The sequence below is a fragment of the Marmota marmota genome, unplaced genomic scaffold (assembly GCF_001458135.2).
Source record: "Marmota marmota marmota unplaced genomic scaffold, marMar, whole genome shotgun sequence".
Classification (NCBI taxonomy): Eukaryota; Metazoa; Chordata; class Mammalia; order Rodentia; family Sciuridae; genus Marmota; species Marmota marmota.
The window spans coordinates 22,968,656-22,984,510 of NW_026000005.1; the positions used below are offsets into that span (position 1 = coordinate 22,968,656).

At 38.7% G+C, this 15,855-nt stretch overlaps 1 protein-coding gene across 3 annotated transcripts in view; it reads left to right on the forward strand.

Moving 5' to 3' along the window:
* Positions 1 to 15,855, forward strand: part of Cd28 (CD28 molecule) — a 79,427-nt gene that overhangs the window by 31,338 nt on the left and 32,234 nt on the right. Inside the window, exon 1 of one of the 3 annotated variants that reach the window (XM_015481289.2) lies at positions 14,852 to 15,016. The exons of the other annotated variants lie outside the window; for them this stretch is intronic. Within the exon in view, the coding sequence (XP_015336775.1) occupies positions 14,959 to 15,016 (58 nt within the window). The 5' untranslated portion in view covers positions 14,852 to 14,958. Of the gene's footprint in view, positions 1 to 14,851; positions 15,017 to 15,855 lie in introns of those variants that run through there. 3 annotated transcript variants of the gene reach the window in all.

Here is a 15,855-nt window from a genome sequence, read left to right on the forward strand (position 1 = left end):
TTACTGCAGATCCAGAGTCTTTTCCTATTGTAGAACTGATTGGAGCCCGTAGAGATTTTGGAATTACGGCAGCTATAGTGACAGCTGTGGCGGTATCTGCTGCTGCAGCAGTTACAGCTGGAGTAGCCATGGCCAGCCAGGTACAAACTGCTGCCACTATTAATCAAGTTATTCAACAAACATCCACCGTACTTGAATCCCAAAGTAAAATTAATCAACACATTTTATCTGGGATTCTGGCTGCTAATCAAAGGATAGATCTGCTTCAAGCTCAAGTTGAGGAGTTGTTCAACTCCTAATATGGAGAATTGGCATGCAATCCCTTACCACCCTATGAGAAAGGTCCACGTGGCAGCTTAAGATCGGTATGCTGGAGGCTTTATTAGGCTGTGCTTGGGTGCTCGGCGACGGGTCGCTAGAAGATGATACATGACTCAAGGCCTGAATAAACTGCTGAAAGAAGAATCCCGTGTCGTGTTTTCCCTTGCTGGCGAGGGGTCGCGACACATTTCTAAGATTTATGTTTGGTTCTTTTTCAATATCTCTAACTTTTTATTGAATTTCTCATTCATATCCTATACTGACTTCCTTAAATCATTCATTTGTTTTTCTGTGTTCTCTTGGAATTATCATTTTTATAATCATTCTTTTGAATTCTTCATCTGATATTTCATCTGCTTTGATCTCTTTGGAGAGTTTCTGGTAAATTATTAACTTCAGGAGGCAACACATTAAGGGTAATGAGATGGTTATGAAATGTGAAAAAATAAGTTTTTAAAAAAACTTATTTTAAAAACTTACTTTAAAAAATCTTTCTTGTATTCACATATTGTGTTTTATGCATCTGTTGGAATGGATTTCTTCTTAATTCTTATCTTTTGCCTTTTTAGGGCAAAATCTTTTCTTGCCAGAGTGTTTTGGGATATCAGGATGTTAGGAATTTGTCTATATATTTCCATGTGGGTTTTATAATATAGTTTCCATGCTAGTTCTTTGGTAATGATTACTGTATTTTGATAGTGTGTATTTTATCATGATGAGCTTGAGAATCCCACTTTTCCTAAGTCTCAGATGAGTGGGATCCTTCTTATAGGTCTGGAAATCGTGTTGCATACAACAAATGCAGCATATATGGGGAGCAGTCTCTGTGTTTGATCTTCCTTACTCAACTCTGTATATTCTAAAGTGATGTAGACTGAGACTTTTCTCAGGTTTAGAGTCCACAGCCTTTTATTAATTTTCTATTTTTGCTGTAGGAGTGGATGTCCGTGAGTGGGACCTGAGGGGCCCCCTAGCCATTCCTACTTGGGGCCTAATTATTAGTTTGGGATTTTTTGTCTCTTTTATTCTTTATATTAAGTATCATTGAAGTCTGAGTGTGGTTAGTTTGTGTGTAGGGCAAGGTGCTGGGTTTAGTTCAGCAGCAGAATCTCTATCCTGTGACTTTTAGTGTCATAGTTGGTTCCCAGAACCTCACAGAAAAGTGGGAAAAAACAGCAACAAAGAGCAAACAAAATACAGCCTTAAAATAAATATCCAGTGTTTATTATGACATATATAACACTAATTACCACAAAAACAGGAGTAGGAGGTCAGTAATTGTCAACAGCAAAGCAGTAAATATGGCTGTGAACTGTATCTGGCATTAGAGTAAACAGCAGGTGACAACTACACCACCCACAGTACTAATAACTACAATATGAATGGTGGGGAAAACAGTTATATAACCCAAATAGTTCTAAAAGATAGTAAAAATGCAGTTCATTAAATAAAATGATAGGAAGGAAATAGGAGGTTTAAAATGTTCAAAATGTGAACAGATAGAAATCAGAGGTGAACGAGCAAGTGATGGTTATAAAGAAGGAGGAGAAAAAAACGGAACAAACTACATAAAGAGAAAAAGAGAAATTGGCTCTTAGAGGGAAAAGAAAGGAGAGAAAGAGAAACAAACAGAAATAAAACAAAACCGAATTAAGTAAACAAAACCCAACCCTCAAAAGACAAGGCAAATAACAAATCATTAAAAAAATGAGAAAAAAATAAAAATATATGTATATATATCCATGAACCAATTAGCACTGCAAGGGAAAAAAAAGAGGAAAAAAGATTACTAAAGAAAAGTTGTAAGAGTTGTCTCCTTTGGGGTCGAAAATGTTGATGAGAATGGGTGATCACCATCTATGTCTGATTGTTCTTTCAGTTTCTTCTTGGATTGTGTACCCTTTAGAGAGAGCAGGGGCTGGAGCTTGTTAACTCCTTCCCCTTCTTCTTTTTGTGTTACTTACTGATCCGCTAACTGGAGTAACCTAAAATTGAAGGAGGTCCAAATATTTTCCATCTTCTCTTTTCACCAATATAAGGTAGGATGGAATGGGAAGTACTGTCAATTGGAGTTTTGTATGGAAAGATCAATACACTCCTAGGATGGGGCTGCTACAGAGTTCTAAGTGGGGAGTTCCAGTGGCTGGATCTTGGGTCTAATCAGGACGTTGGGACTGATTAATACACTCTAGGGTCAGGCAAGTGCTAATCTCTCATGAGAGTCTGGATCTAAGGAGCCTCCTGAGAATTCTCCTGCAACTGCACATGAATATGGCCTTCCAAGACATCGCCACTGTTGTGTAATTGTCAATAGCAATTGCCAATTACTATGCTCAAGCTCAGTTTCCTGACCCTCTTCAGCCACCAGACTGAAAGGGAAAGTGAGATGCACTCCCCTTTGTATCTCTAACTTTTGCAACCCCTTGGATACAATATTCTTTGTGCCTGTTGCATTGTGTTCTTCTAGATACACCCTTGGACACATGGTAGATACTTGCCAGGGTAGTATGGCCATATTTGCCATGATCTCCTAGGTTCCTGCAGCAGCAAGCTGAAGCATGGCCTCCTTAAGATGGCTCAGCTCTCTACTTGCTAGTTGAGAAACTGAGTGTTTTTGAAACACCAGTTTATGGTACAGCCTCTGGATCAGCTAAGTTCAGGCTGCCTTTCTGTTCTATAGATTTTTCCATGCCAAATTTGTCTATTGTGTTTCTTTCTCTCTCTGTGTTATCATCCCTCTCCCTTGTGCTGAACTGGCATCCTGACCATTGCCACAATCTGCTTGGCTCCAATATATTCTTCCTTGTTGTTCATTCAATGCACCCAAATTTCAGAGTCTGTAAGAAACTCTGATTGTCTGATACTGAATTTCAGTGAATTCCATCTTTCACCCACCTTGCTGAGAAGCAGTACCCCTGCCCCTTGAATTCTGAGGGTGACTGGAAATGTAGCCTTCCTCTAATCTGCTATATTGAAAACTGGATCTGAGCATTCCTCAGCTAGAAAGCAGAGACAGTATCTTGATAAACTGCCTAGGCTGTCCTTGAACTTGCAACTCTCTTGCCTCGACCTCTCACGTAGCTGGGATTATAGGCATACACTACCACACCTGGCTCAAATGAGACTTTTTTTGTGCATTCTGATTGAATAGAGAAAGGGAAGAGGCAAGAAGTACTTATTGATTCCCTGTTTGCATAGAAACAACATGCATATATTTGTCCAGCTTGTCCATTTTGGACACTGAAATTCTAAGAAATAAAAAGAGCGTTATAAATGTAGAGAGACTAGATGAATCTGAGAGAACATGCCCATAATGTTGGGTATAATTTATTCATTTTCATAAGTGTTCCCTAAATAGAGATCTGAGAAGAAAAAAAATAATATAATTTTCTGGAAACACTGACCTCTAGGACCTGGAGAAAGTCCATTCAGCCAGCCCAAGCCCTCCCTATTCCCCTGGGCTGTAGCCTCAGATTCCTCAGAGACAACATCTGCAAGCATAGTGCAAATCATTAGCTAGTCTGCCACTTCCCACTGTTCAGCCACCTTATGAATGCTATTTTTAGGATGTCTGAATTTCTCAGCAGAGACACAGCACTATTAACAAGTCCTGAGAAGTCAGCCTTGTTTCCCCAATGTCTGAGGCAGCACTCAGAGATAAGCACTCCACCTTCATTCTGCTCTGCTGAAATTAAAATGCTTCTCTTTCTGCATCTTGATGGGAGGATGAGGAAGAAATGTTATTCACTTCTTCAGAGACTTTAGAAATGGAACTAAAAGATGGAGATGTTATTCACTCACCCCCACCCTCCATCACAAGAACTGAACCATGATTTCCGGGCAATGCTTCTCCCACCAATTCACATCATCTAGTGGAAACTCATCTGAAGCCATGGTTTAATGATAAGGAGCAAAAAAGTCAGTCAAACGATTCATCACCTTTACAAAGATCATGATCTCAGAGCTGGAGGAAGTGACTTTGAGTCCTTTTTTCCTACTCACTATGTCTTTGTGTTCATAAAATGGATAATAATAATGGCTTCTATGCTGGGTTTTCACAAGAGATGTGTGATTTGCAAAGTGCCTGCTCAATGCTAGTAAATCTACAACTGCTATAACTTCTGTTTTCCGAGGCAAGTTCCTCCTGTTTAATGAATGCTTATGTTCTAGGGCCACTTCCTCTCATCTCCTTAGATAATCTTCTATCTCTTTGTCTAAAGTCTTTCTCTCTGTTTGTTCCATTACTGAGTATAAGTATTTGGTTACATCTCTCTTGCCTCAGTCCCCTCTCTTGATGTCACATCTCTCCGTGGCTCTGCTGTCTCCCAACCCCACCTTTGGGATCCACCTTTCTGCGGAGCACCAGTGTGTCAACATTGTACTCTGGGTCACATGGAGCTTGGTGGTAAAGACTGTCTCTGGTGGCAGGGCCTGTAGTTTCCTGGGCATTACCAGTGCCTAGGGTTGGTAGGTAAGTCTGCTGAATTTTTTTTTTTTTGGGGGGGGGACACTTGTGGCCACAGTCTTAGCTACATTCTCTAGTAGTTTTCTCTCAGGGATATTTTCATGTCCATCAGCCTGACTCCTTTGTCTTTCTTAGTCTCTTTTATTTGATTTAGAACTGAACTAGCAAGGAGAAGGCAGTAATTTATTAGCCTCCAACAATGGAAAAATGCCAAGATTTAAAAGACAGGTGGGAAAGAGCAGTCTGCAATCTGACCTGAGTTCATGGATTTATTGTAATCCTGACCAGGAGACCTGTGAGTGCCTCTGCCTACACTCCCCCTCCCCTTTCCATACTCCCACTGAACTGCTATGAAGTCTCAGAAATCCCACTGGACATGGTGGCTCAGGCCCCTGATATCAATCATTTGGAGTTGATATATAATATAAACCTATTTGAAATACTGGATCTAGTATTCTGATGCCTCCTAAATCTGTAACAGCAGCACACATCTGTGTACTCACCCCTACTGTGAGGCTTCTTCACTGAGCTCAGTAGATAGAGAGCATTGTGTAGAAAACCCTTCATGGTTGGCCCCTGACTACCTGTCATCTCTGTGCCTTTCCTCAGTGTCCTTTCTGTTCCAGCCACACTGAGCTCTTTGTGGGTCCCTAAGCAAGCCATGCACTGTTAGGCTTTTGTTAGTGGTACACACTTTGCCTGGAAGGAAAGTTCCTTTCTTGCCCTGGCTGGACTGGCTAGTTCTGTTTATCCTTCAAATCACAGCAACCCTGCCCTGAGATGCTTCTCCTGGTACATTAGAGCCTTGTTTATCAGTGTTTCTTCCAGACTTGAGTTCCTTGGGGACAAGGGGAATGCCTTGATCTCTCCTGGAAACCCTCTGTGCCAAAGAAACCAAATACAGGTAAGCTGACTTTCCTTATTCAGTCCATTTTCAGGTACAATGGTAGGCATTCCTATTCTTGTTTTCTCTGCTTAAAACTCATCTAAAAAATTCTAATTTTTCTAGAAGAGCCTTATAAAAATTTGACCTAACAAAAATCTTGCACAATGAACAACAGCATGAGAAATCAGGCTAGATTAGGTTCTTGAAGGGTATGAGATTTCCCTGTGTTTCCAATGTCAATTCTGGGTCCTCAGTGAGGAGAATGATGGGCTAGTTTCCAGTCACTCCAACTCTCAGCAGCCTGTAATGTCATGGGAGCTACATTTTATGTAAACAAATTAGTCTGGAACTTTTTTTCAAGACAACATATAAAACACATTATATGCACAGTGGTGCTAGGGTATGCTTCTGGGTGTAGATACTAGATTTGTCTGGACTTTGCTTGAGACCTTACCCTCCTTATTCTTGTTCTTTACTGTTAGGATTGGATATCTTGTAACATGTCAGCTTCAGCTTTATCTCTCCCTCCCAAGTTTTTTTTCCAATTAATTAATTTATTTTAATTAAGTATATATGACAGCAGAATGCATTTTGATTCAGTGTACACCTCCCCAATTTCTTTTTTTTCCTCCAATGTTGTTTGAAAACATACAATCTTACATTTTCTCAGTTGTACATGTGAGAAATTGTGTGTGTGTGTGTGTGTGTGTGTGTGTATGTGTATGTGTATGTGTATTAAGGTGCTGAAGGACAGTAACAGGGAGAAAGAAAAATACTGTTTTTTCTAAAACTTAAGTGGAAAATAAAGCATTAAAAATTTAGGATGCTTTTAGCTTTGCACTATATCTGGCACAGCAAATTCTTAATAAAATTTAGCCATAATTGTTATTATAATTATTAATATTCTTATTAGCAGTGATAGGATCCAATGCTTAAAAGCGTGTTGTATTTATACCACTGCCAAAGAAAGTGAGGGAAGTATAATCTCCTGGCTCTACATTCCTCATAGGATGTAAAGATTGTATATATCCGTTGGAGTTCACCCAAGCTACTTTTGGGACAAACAGGATAATGTGTTTGGAACAGAGATCAACAGCTGTTACTCCTCTGTGACATTCCGGAGATGTGGACAGATGTATTCAGATTGACCTTCCTTAGTCAGTGAGTGTGGGAACTGGTGGAAAGGGGTAGGGGGAGGGAGACACAGCAACAGGGAGGATGAGAAGGTTCCCATGGGGGTCAGTAACATGAGAGACCATTGAAAGCAACATTGAACTATTTCTATTTCCTGGAGGTGCTGTGCTAAACAACATGTTAGGGGATGAAGGCCCTTAACATTATTCCAAAAGGAGGAAAACCAAACATGGTCATTTTCCCAAGGCTAGGACAGATCTGCAATCCCTGAAGGGGTCAGAGGTTGCCTCCTACCATTTCAGTGATTGCACAGTCGGAAATAGAAGAGGGTCAAATCAGGTTCAATATAAGATGTAGAGTGAAATACATTCCTTACCTTGCCCTCCCAACCCCAGTCATATTTAATTACCATTCCTGTTTCTAGAAAATATCCAAGCACCCTAGTGGTTTCAGAAAATTAAAAAAACAGCCAGACACAGAGCCCTTGGTAACTCTGTGTCATACTAGCAACAAGGCAGGTGGCTGGTCTTCATTGAGACTAAAAGAATAGAGTTCAGTGAAACCATTAGATTTTCATAAAAATAGGATTTTGAGAACAGTAGGTTTTCCTAACAGCAATCTCTGTAGGTCCTAAGACTTTTAAGTTTACCCATCATAACAGCTTAGCTGGAGTCTGATTTGTAGTACTCTTTCTCCATCTGTAACGATGGCTGTCTCCTTCTGCTTTCTTTCAGGTTATCAAGTGAATGAATCCTTCTTCATGGAACCATCCTAGAGCTCAGACCAACATTTCCTGGGTTCACAGAGTGTCCCTCTTGCTGACAGGACACTAATTCCTAGTCTGGCCAGGATTAATTATTTCAAGATAATATAAAAACTATGCAAGTTTTGCTTCTTCTCTACTGGGTCCATAGGGTAGTAATGAGAACCACATTTTCCCATGTAAAGGAAGATTTCACAAGCACATATAGAATTCTAGCGGTATCTTTATGAAGTTGGTGGCTGAAGGTCAGATGTGCCCAGAAAAAAGATTTGTTCTCTTTAGAAACCTTGCTCTTAACTACTGCACTATGATTGCATATTAAGCTTTTGTTTGATAAGGACTATGTGTACCTCTCCCATGACTCTTGAAATTAGATTTCAATTTTTCAAGTCAGTTGGGCTTAGATCTGTATTTTGCTACTACCATGAACCTCCAGTGCAACAGTATTGGGATATGGGGTTTAATGGGAGGTTCCATCTGCATGAATGGTTTATAAAAGGGCTGATTATAAAAGGCCCATGATTTCAGTCATGCTCTCTTTTGTCCTCTCTTTGATACAGCAAGAATGTCCTTGCTAGGTGTTAACCCCTTCATATTGAACTTCCCAGGCTCCAGAACCATAAAGTGATAAATGTTTACATTACCCAGTCTGTGGTATTCTATTGTAACCTCACAACACAGACTAAGAGAACTGCTTAGTGTGTGCCATTGTGGGCAAGTTGCTTAACCTGGTTTAGCTTTTGTTTCCTTATCTATAAAATGGAGATAATTACAGTCTGAAGCTCCTAGGGGTGTAGTGAGGATTAAATGAGATAAAATCTGCATGACGTTTAGCACACTATCTGGCAGCTCCAAGCTTCTAATAAACTTTAGCTACTGCTTTATAACTTGGAGTGATAGAGCTCCTTCTCTAAGTGGTCCAAAGGTCTGTAGGTGATTATTTTAAGCTACTTTTCACAATATTTTTCATGTAATCCTTGATGAAATATTATAGATTGTTCCTGCAAATACATCTGTTTTGTAATACTTATTTACTCAGTGGAATTAGTTCATTAGTATCAAAGGTTTTTTTTCCCTTTATTTCTTTTAAAGTTCAGCATAATTTTCTTTTAAAGGCTTTGGTTCTGCTAGTTTGAGACAATATGCATAACTTTCTTAACTTCATCTTTGTCTATTTTTTGAATAAGTTTTAAAAAAATACTAACAGCTGGAATAATACTACAAAACCCAAAGAGAGACTCTCAGGCTTTATTACTTTCCCACAATTGCTATGTGAGCACTAGAATCTCTGTAAGGCAGAGCTGTGGGGAAAATTAGAAATGAAAATGAAAAGCAAGCTTCTAGCTGGGATTTAGGTCAAAGCAGATATTATCCTGGCCGGCTTGCTCTATGTGAATAGCTAGGGCTTCTTGCTCACAACTTAAAGCTTGACAACTGTAATTTTTGAAGGCTCTTGGGTGATAGTTTTACTGGTAGTGTATTACTAAAGAACTATGCATCCAAAGGAACACTATGGTAATTTCTAAGCCAGGGTTTTCGTGATTCTCATACTGTAAAGTAAAATAAACCCCATAAATATGTAGTACATATATTCAATGATCTTTTCTGATTGATCCAACAAACATTTATTCAGCTCCTAAAAGAAGTATGAAATGGAGATTCATTAAATCTCAAGGGTGGGGGAGATTGTCACTATGTGAAGTGTGAACAACATATTGAGTGAGATGTTTCCACCTGTATTTGACATAAGAGGAACTGAAGCTATGGCTTTCTGAGAGCATATAGCTTAGAAAGTGGCCCTACTAGGATTTAGACCGGAAGGTTGTGAGACTTCAACTCCTGTGCTTTTTAGCCACTGGAAGTCAAAGTCAGTTATCTCTCTTCTTCTGCAGTCAGAGTGATAAGTTGAATCTGGGTATGTATTCTGTGTAGGAAGCATCCCTATCTCTCAAGGACCATTTGGGACTCACAGGGGGCCTAGGAGAGAGGAGAGACAAATGCTGAGTGGCTAGGAGTGACTCTGGGCTTGACTGTAAGATAAATGAGTTGTGAAGGAAGTGGGTCTTTGAGTCTCCTACACGGTTGAGCACAACTCAGCTAGGGAGCAGACAGGAATACAGGCTGAAGTCCTAGCTGGTGACAAGGTGAATTTTATGCTAGTATCTTATCCTTAGAAAGCTAACCAGGGAAAGATTATCCTGTTAAGAGTAACAAAGAGAGAAATCCACAATTGCAGCCATGGGTAAAGAGAGCCATGGTGGAGTGTTTCATTCCTTCAGAAAATGTCTTACACCTGGACACAGGAATACAGCTGTGAATGGGAGAGCCATGGATTTCATACTTTTGTCTAAGGTCTTAGGGGGACACAGACATCTAATAAATAACAGGATGATATGACATTCTTCCACTTTATGAAATAAGTGTGATAAAAATTAGAACAGGAGAACATGGTTTAGAGTGGTTGGAAGTAGGGACAGTGTGTGTGTGTGTGTGTGGGGGGGGGGGGNGGGGGGGGGGGGGATCATGGTGGCTGTAGAATGCATTCCTGAGGAGGTCCTATTTACTCTGACCCAGGAAGGATGAGTGTGATTTAGTCAGACAGATTGGTGAGAAGCATCCTAGCCAGAGAGAAAGTGGTAAAAGCTCTGAAATTCATTTTTACCCCTCAGTGTCCACACCCAGACTTAGTTCCCATTAGGTGCATAAGAACATATGGAATTAAGTCTCCTGTATTGTATTTTCTCCAACAAGCCATGTGGTTGGGACTTCAGTACACTTGTTGTTGATGGATTAAGGTGGCTTGTTTCATCATGACACATATGTCCTTGAGTTTCAAGAATAAGTGTGGACTTAGTGAATCTGGAATCAGTCCAGAAAAATACAGGTTCAGAGTTTAACTATGCCTTCCCTGTGTCATTTGGGCCATTCTCTCTTTACCTAAGTGTCTCAGAAGACACTGTGTTAGATGTTTTATAAACTGATGCTGCCTGTGGTTTGCCTTACCTTTTTGTCCAGAAGAAATCTTTAATACTGGAGAGGGCTGACTGTCAAGAGGCATTATCGTGCTTCACTTATAGCATACCAATTCCAGTTAGAAATTTCTACGTTCTAATATTGGCTCCACTGCTTCCTGAGATACTTTCACCCTCATTATGGGTCAGTCTTCCCTTCCTTGATGTGGGGATAATAATAGTTTCTTTCTCACAGGTTGTGTGAGTATTAAATGATATCAGGAATGTGAAGTGGTACATCAATGTTATTATTTTGGTGCATAAATTGGTACATAAAGTATTATAACTGTAGTAGGGTTTCCCTATGTATTGATGGGTTTAAGGTTCCTATTTCATCTCTGTCATTTCTACCTTGTAGGATATATGAATGTCACTGAATTTTAAGTGTAAATGTGAAACTACTAATGAAATAATTTGTTTCTTTACTGTGATACATGCTTTTTAAAAAGGGAAAGCAAATGTCAGTTTGAGTTTCTTTTTATTCTAAAGAATGAAAATCATATAGAGTTGGTCAACTGATGAAATCAAATACACTTGATTGTTTTATGAGCTTGCGTAAGTTGACTTACTTCAAAGGGCTTTGACTATCTCGTCTTCACAGTAAAGGAGTTAGACCAGATAATTGTACTTTTTTTTTCCATCTAAATTTGATTCACTTAAGTATTACCATGTAGATAATATTAATTAGATACTATTTGGTCATCTTTAATATGCTAGATGACCACTGTTAACTTACTCTTTAGCTTTTCATTATGAATCATGGGAAATCGCAGGACATCCTTATTCCTACTATACATATTCTTAGGCTGCATCGTGAGTCTCAGAGGTTCTCATCCTAGATCTGGGTAGTCTGGTGGCTCTAGAACACTGGTGACCTTTAAAAAAAGTCCTTCTTTAAGTTGTCCCTGGAAAGACATCAGGCCTTGAGTAAGGCCTTCTATCCTCTAACCTGACGGAAGGTCATAGCCAAGAGCACTGAGTTACTTTGCTACTTCCCTATACTTCAGAAGTGTGACTGAATCAATTCTAAGGACAAATTGCTCCATAGGACTGAATAAAGTATCATTGTAGGTCACAAGGATTGTGTTTGTGAGAAAATTGAAATGTAGACAAAGAGGGTCTACTAGGAAAGGAAACACTTTTGATTTCTCATTTATTGAATCAGGAGAGAGGGACATTAAAACTATCTCCATTTATAGTTATGTCACTGAAGATGTTCATTGTAACATTTTAAAATAGCAAAAAATTTAAAAATGCAACAACATTGGAGGATAATATAGACTAGTATACATCAATTAAAATGATCTTTATAAAGTGCTTAAGTTTCAGGATTTTGAAATGAGCCAGAAAATTTTGCAGAAGACCCCAATAGCACAGGAAACAAAAGCAAAACCAGTCAAACGCCATTAGCAAAGGAAATAATCAACATAGTGAAGAGAGAATCTATAGAGTGGGAGAAAATATTTACAAGCTATACAATTGACAAGGGGTGATATCCAGAATATATAAAGAATTAAAAAAACTCTGTGTGTGGGGGGACCAAATAACCCATTAAAAATGGGTAATACGGGGTTGGGATTGTAACCCAGTGGTAGAGCGCTTGCCTAGCATGTGTGAGGCATGGGGTTTGATCCTTAGCACCTCATAAAAATAAATAAATAAAATAAAGGCATGTGTCCATCTATAACTTAAAAAAATGGGTGAATGGGTGATAGACCTTAACACACATTTCTTAAAAGAAGACATAGAAATGGACAACATGTACATGAAAAAACTGCTCAACATCACTAATCATCATGGAAATTCAAACCAAAATTACAGTGAGATGTCAACTTACTCCAATAAGACTGATTATTTATCAAAAAGGTAACAACCACTGGAAATACCATGGAGAAAAAGGGACTTTGTACACTGTTGATGGGAATGTAAATTAGTATATCCATTATGGCAAACATCATGGTGCTCCTGCAAAAAATTAAAAATAGAACCACCATATGATCCAGCAATCTCTCTCTTGTGTGTATATCCAAAGAAAATGAAATCAGCATGTAGAAGAGATATCTGCAGTCCTATGTTCATTGTTGCACTATTCACAATAGCCAAGAAGTAGAAATAACCTAAGTGCCCATGAACTGATGAAAAGAAAATGTGGTACATATACATCATGGAATACTACCCCACCATAGAAAGAATGCAGTCCTGTCATTTGCAATGATATGGATGAAAATGGAGATCATTATGTTAAGTGACATAAGCCGAGAACAGAAAGAAAAGTACTCTGTGATCTTGCTCATATGCAGAATCCAAAAAAAAAGAAAATGATTACACAGATGTTGAGATGAGAGTGGTGGTTACTAGAAGTTGGGGAGAGTATGAAGGAGGGATGGATGAGAAAAGGCTGACCCATGGGTACTAAGCTATAGTTAGATAAGAGTAAGAAGTTTTGATGTGCTAATGCATAGTAGGGTGACTATAGATAGCAATAATGTACTGTGCATTTCAAAAAGTTAGAAAAGATTTCAAATTTTTTCATCATAAAGAAATGATAAAAGTTTGGGGAGATATATACTTAACCTGAATTAAACATTATACAATGTATACTTGTGTCAAAATATCATGTAATACCCTATTTGCTAGTAAATGGATGGAGTTGGAGAATATCATGCTAAGCGAAATAAGCCAATCCCAAAAAACCAAAGGCTGTTTTCTCTAATATGTGGGTACTAATTCACGATAAGGTGTGGGGCACTAGAGAAGAATAGCATTACCTTAGATTAGGTAGAGGGAAGTGAAGGGAGGGGAGGGGAGGGCATGTGGCGATAGGAAAGATAGTAGAATGAAACAGACATTATAACTTTATGTATATATGTGACTGCATGACCAATATGATTCTACAACATGTATACTCAGAAAAATGAGAAATTATATCCCGTCTATGTATGATATATCAAAGTGCATAACATAAATGCATTCTACTGTCATTATAACTAATTAAAACATAAAAAATTAATAGAAAAATCATGTAATACCCAATTAATATATAGAATGTTTTATGTACTAGTTAAAAATAAATTTAATTAATACATGTACTTAAATCACATTGGAAAACGTTTAAGATATAACAGATAATAATATATATCTGTTGAAAAACTATAAATAAAACATGATAGCAAATGTGTAAAAATCTTAAAAGCCAGATGGAAAGCAGTGGATCAGAATAGCAACTGTTTATATATCAGGTGAGGAGATTATAGGTGAACCTTGATTTAATGTGTATTTCATCTTTAATATGTATTTCATCTTTTACTTTTATAGTAAGAATAAAAGGCAATACAAATCATTTTTTTAAAAATCATACACAAAATCGCAAAGTACAGTAATTATATAAAGACCAGATTATCAGGAAAAGAGAAAAAAATTACCAGAAAAGTTCTGAGAAAGCCATTGAGTACCAGACCCTAAAGGAGGCACCAGGGGAAGAGAGTGGAGTGGGCGGTGCTGGTGGAGAGAGAGGTTCTATCTGCAGAGGACCTGGAAGTGGGAGGGGCAGTGGGCTCCTTGAGGAACCTGCTGTGAGGCTACTTCTTATGGTCTGCCACTCAACATCAAGTGGTTTCCTGAGGGACATAGTGAGCATGAGATATCAAGGGGCTTTTGATTACCCACTGTCCCTCTAAGAACATCAGATGTCTTCTGACCTCTTTGCTTAAGGAACCTCCAGACCCTCAGCTGGCTGAGTGCATGTAAGCAAAATCCATTTAGCCAAGGTCCTAGAAGTGAGCTGGGAAAAGCTTGGCATCAACCTGGCACTGAGTGCTGAATGTTCCATAGGGCTATCCGATAACCAATACAAACGTTTTAATTCCTAACATTTATAACTCCTTTAAACACTTAACGCAGACATTTCTTCACTCTTCAGGACAATTCTCGGTGTAATTTGTACCTGGTTTATTCCTACCTTATGAGAACTTCTCCTCTACAAGGGGGCTTGTTTTTTTTCTTATAACACCTTGTTTGTCTATGCTGAAGTCCCTGCTGGATATCAGGCACCCATTTTTTACAGCTCTGATACCTATCAATAGGAAATAATTCTCACGAGCCCATCACGTAGTGACCAGTGCACTTTTTCAGTGATAAGAAAAGTCTCACCTTTCAAAGAAGAGACAAAAATCTAAAGTCATCAAAACAATGTAACATCTGGTATGAAAGTCACAGTGCCCTGTGGTTTGGGTCCCTTGATCATGTGCTCTAAGGAAGTGAGTTGGGGGTTTCCGTAGATGACGGAGACTCTCAGGCCGAGGCAGCTGTGTCTTGAGTTCACTTCACACTTTGGGTTCCTCAGGGAGGAGGGGCTGGAGCCCTGGCCCTTGTTAGGACAATGATGTTCAGGCTGCTGCTCTTGGCTCTCAACTTCTTCCCCTCGATTCAAGTAACAGGTAAACGATTTTGATTTCTTCCTCCTCTAGGTTTTCTTTTGTGTCCTTGCAATCAGCGTGGTTTATGTTAAATTTGAAATAACCTGTGAAATTAGTAGTTTGGCTTTCATATGGTTACCTTTAATTTAGAAACTCCTTGATTCTCAGAATACAGAATGGTTCTTTAACAAAAGTTCTTTGGAAGTAAAGAAGCTTTTACTTAGCTGCTAGTTGATAATGTCCCAAGAACTTTTAGCGTATGTACCTTTTCTCTCCCTTTAGTTTAAGAAAACTGTTTCAAGTAGGTTTGTTCTGAAAGCTTTGAATTTAGATTGCCTAGGCTCACATCACAGATCCAATTCTTATTAAGTGAGTTGTTGCTGGTATTTAAGATTTTCAAACATCAGTTTCCTTAACTATGAAATGGGAATGATAGTAAACCTCATCTTAAGGCCATTGTGAAGATAAAATGAAATAATCCAAATGCAAAATGCTTGGCTAGCAAGATCAGTGTTGGTTTTATTACTATTACTTACCTGAATTACTATTACTATTTCTATCTGAATTGAATGAGTTCCAAAGTGAATCCTAGAGTCACCAGAGAAGCTGGTACAGTGCAAATACTAATAAGTTAGTATTCTTTTACTATCGGCTGAAGTCTGTTTAGATTAAAAGTCCTTAAAACCCAGTAACTACTATGAGGAGTATGATACTTCTGACACTTGCAAGCACCTACTTGGAGCATTGTCAATTGTTACAGCCAGGAGGTAGTTATCACAACCAACCCTTGCAATATTTCAGATCAAGAGACTGAGGGGTAGGAATGTCAAATTCCCCAAGGATTTACAGGTTCCAGTTGT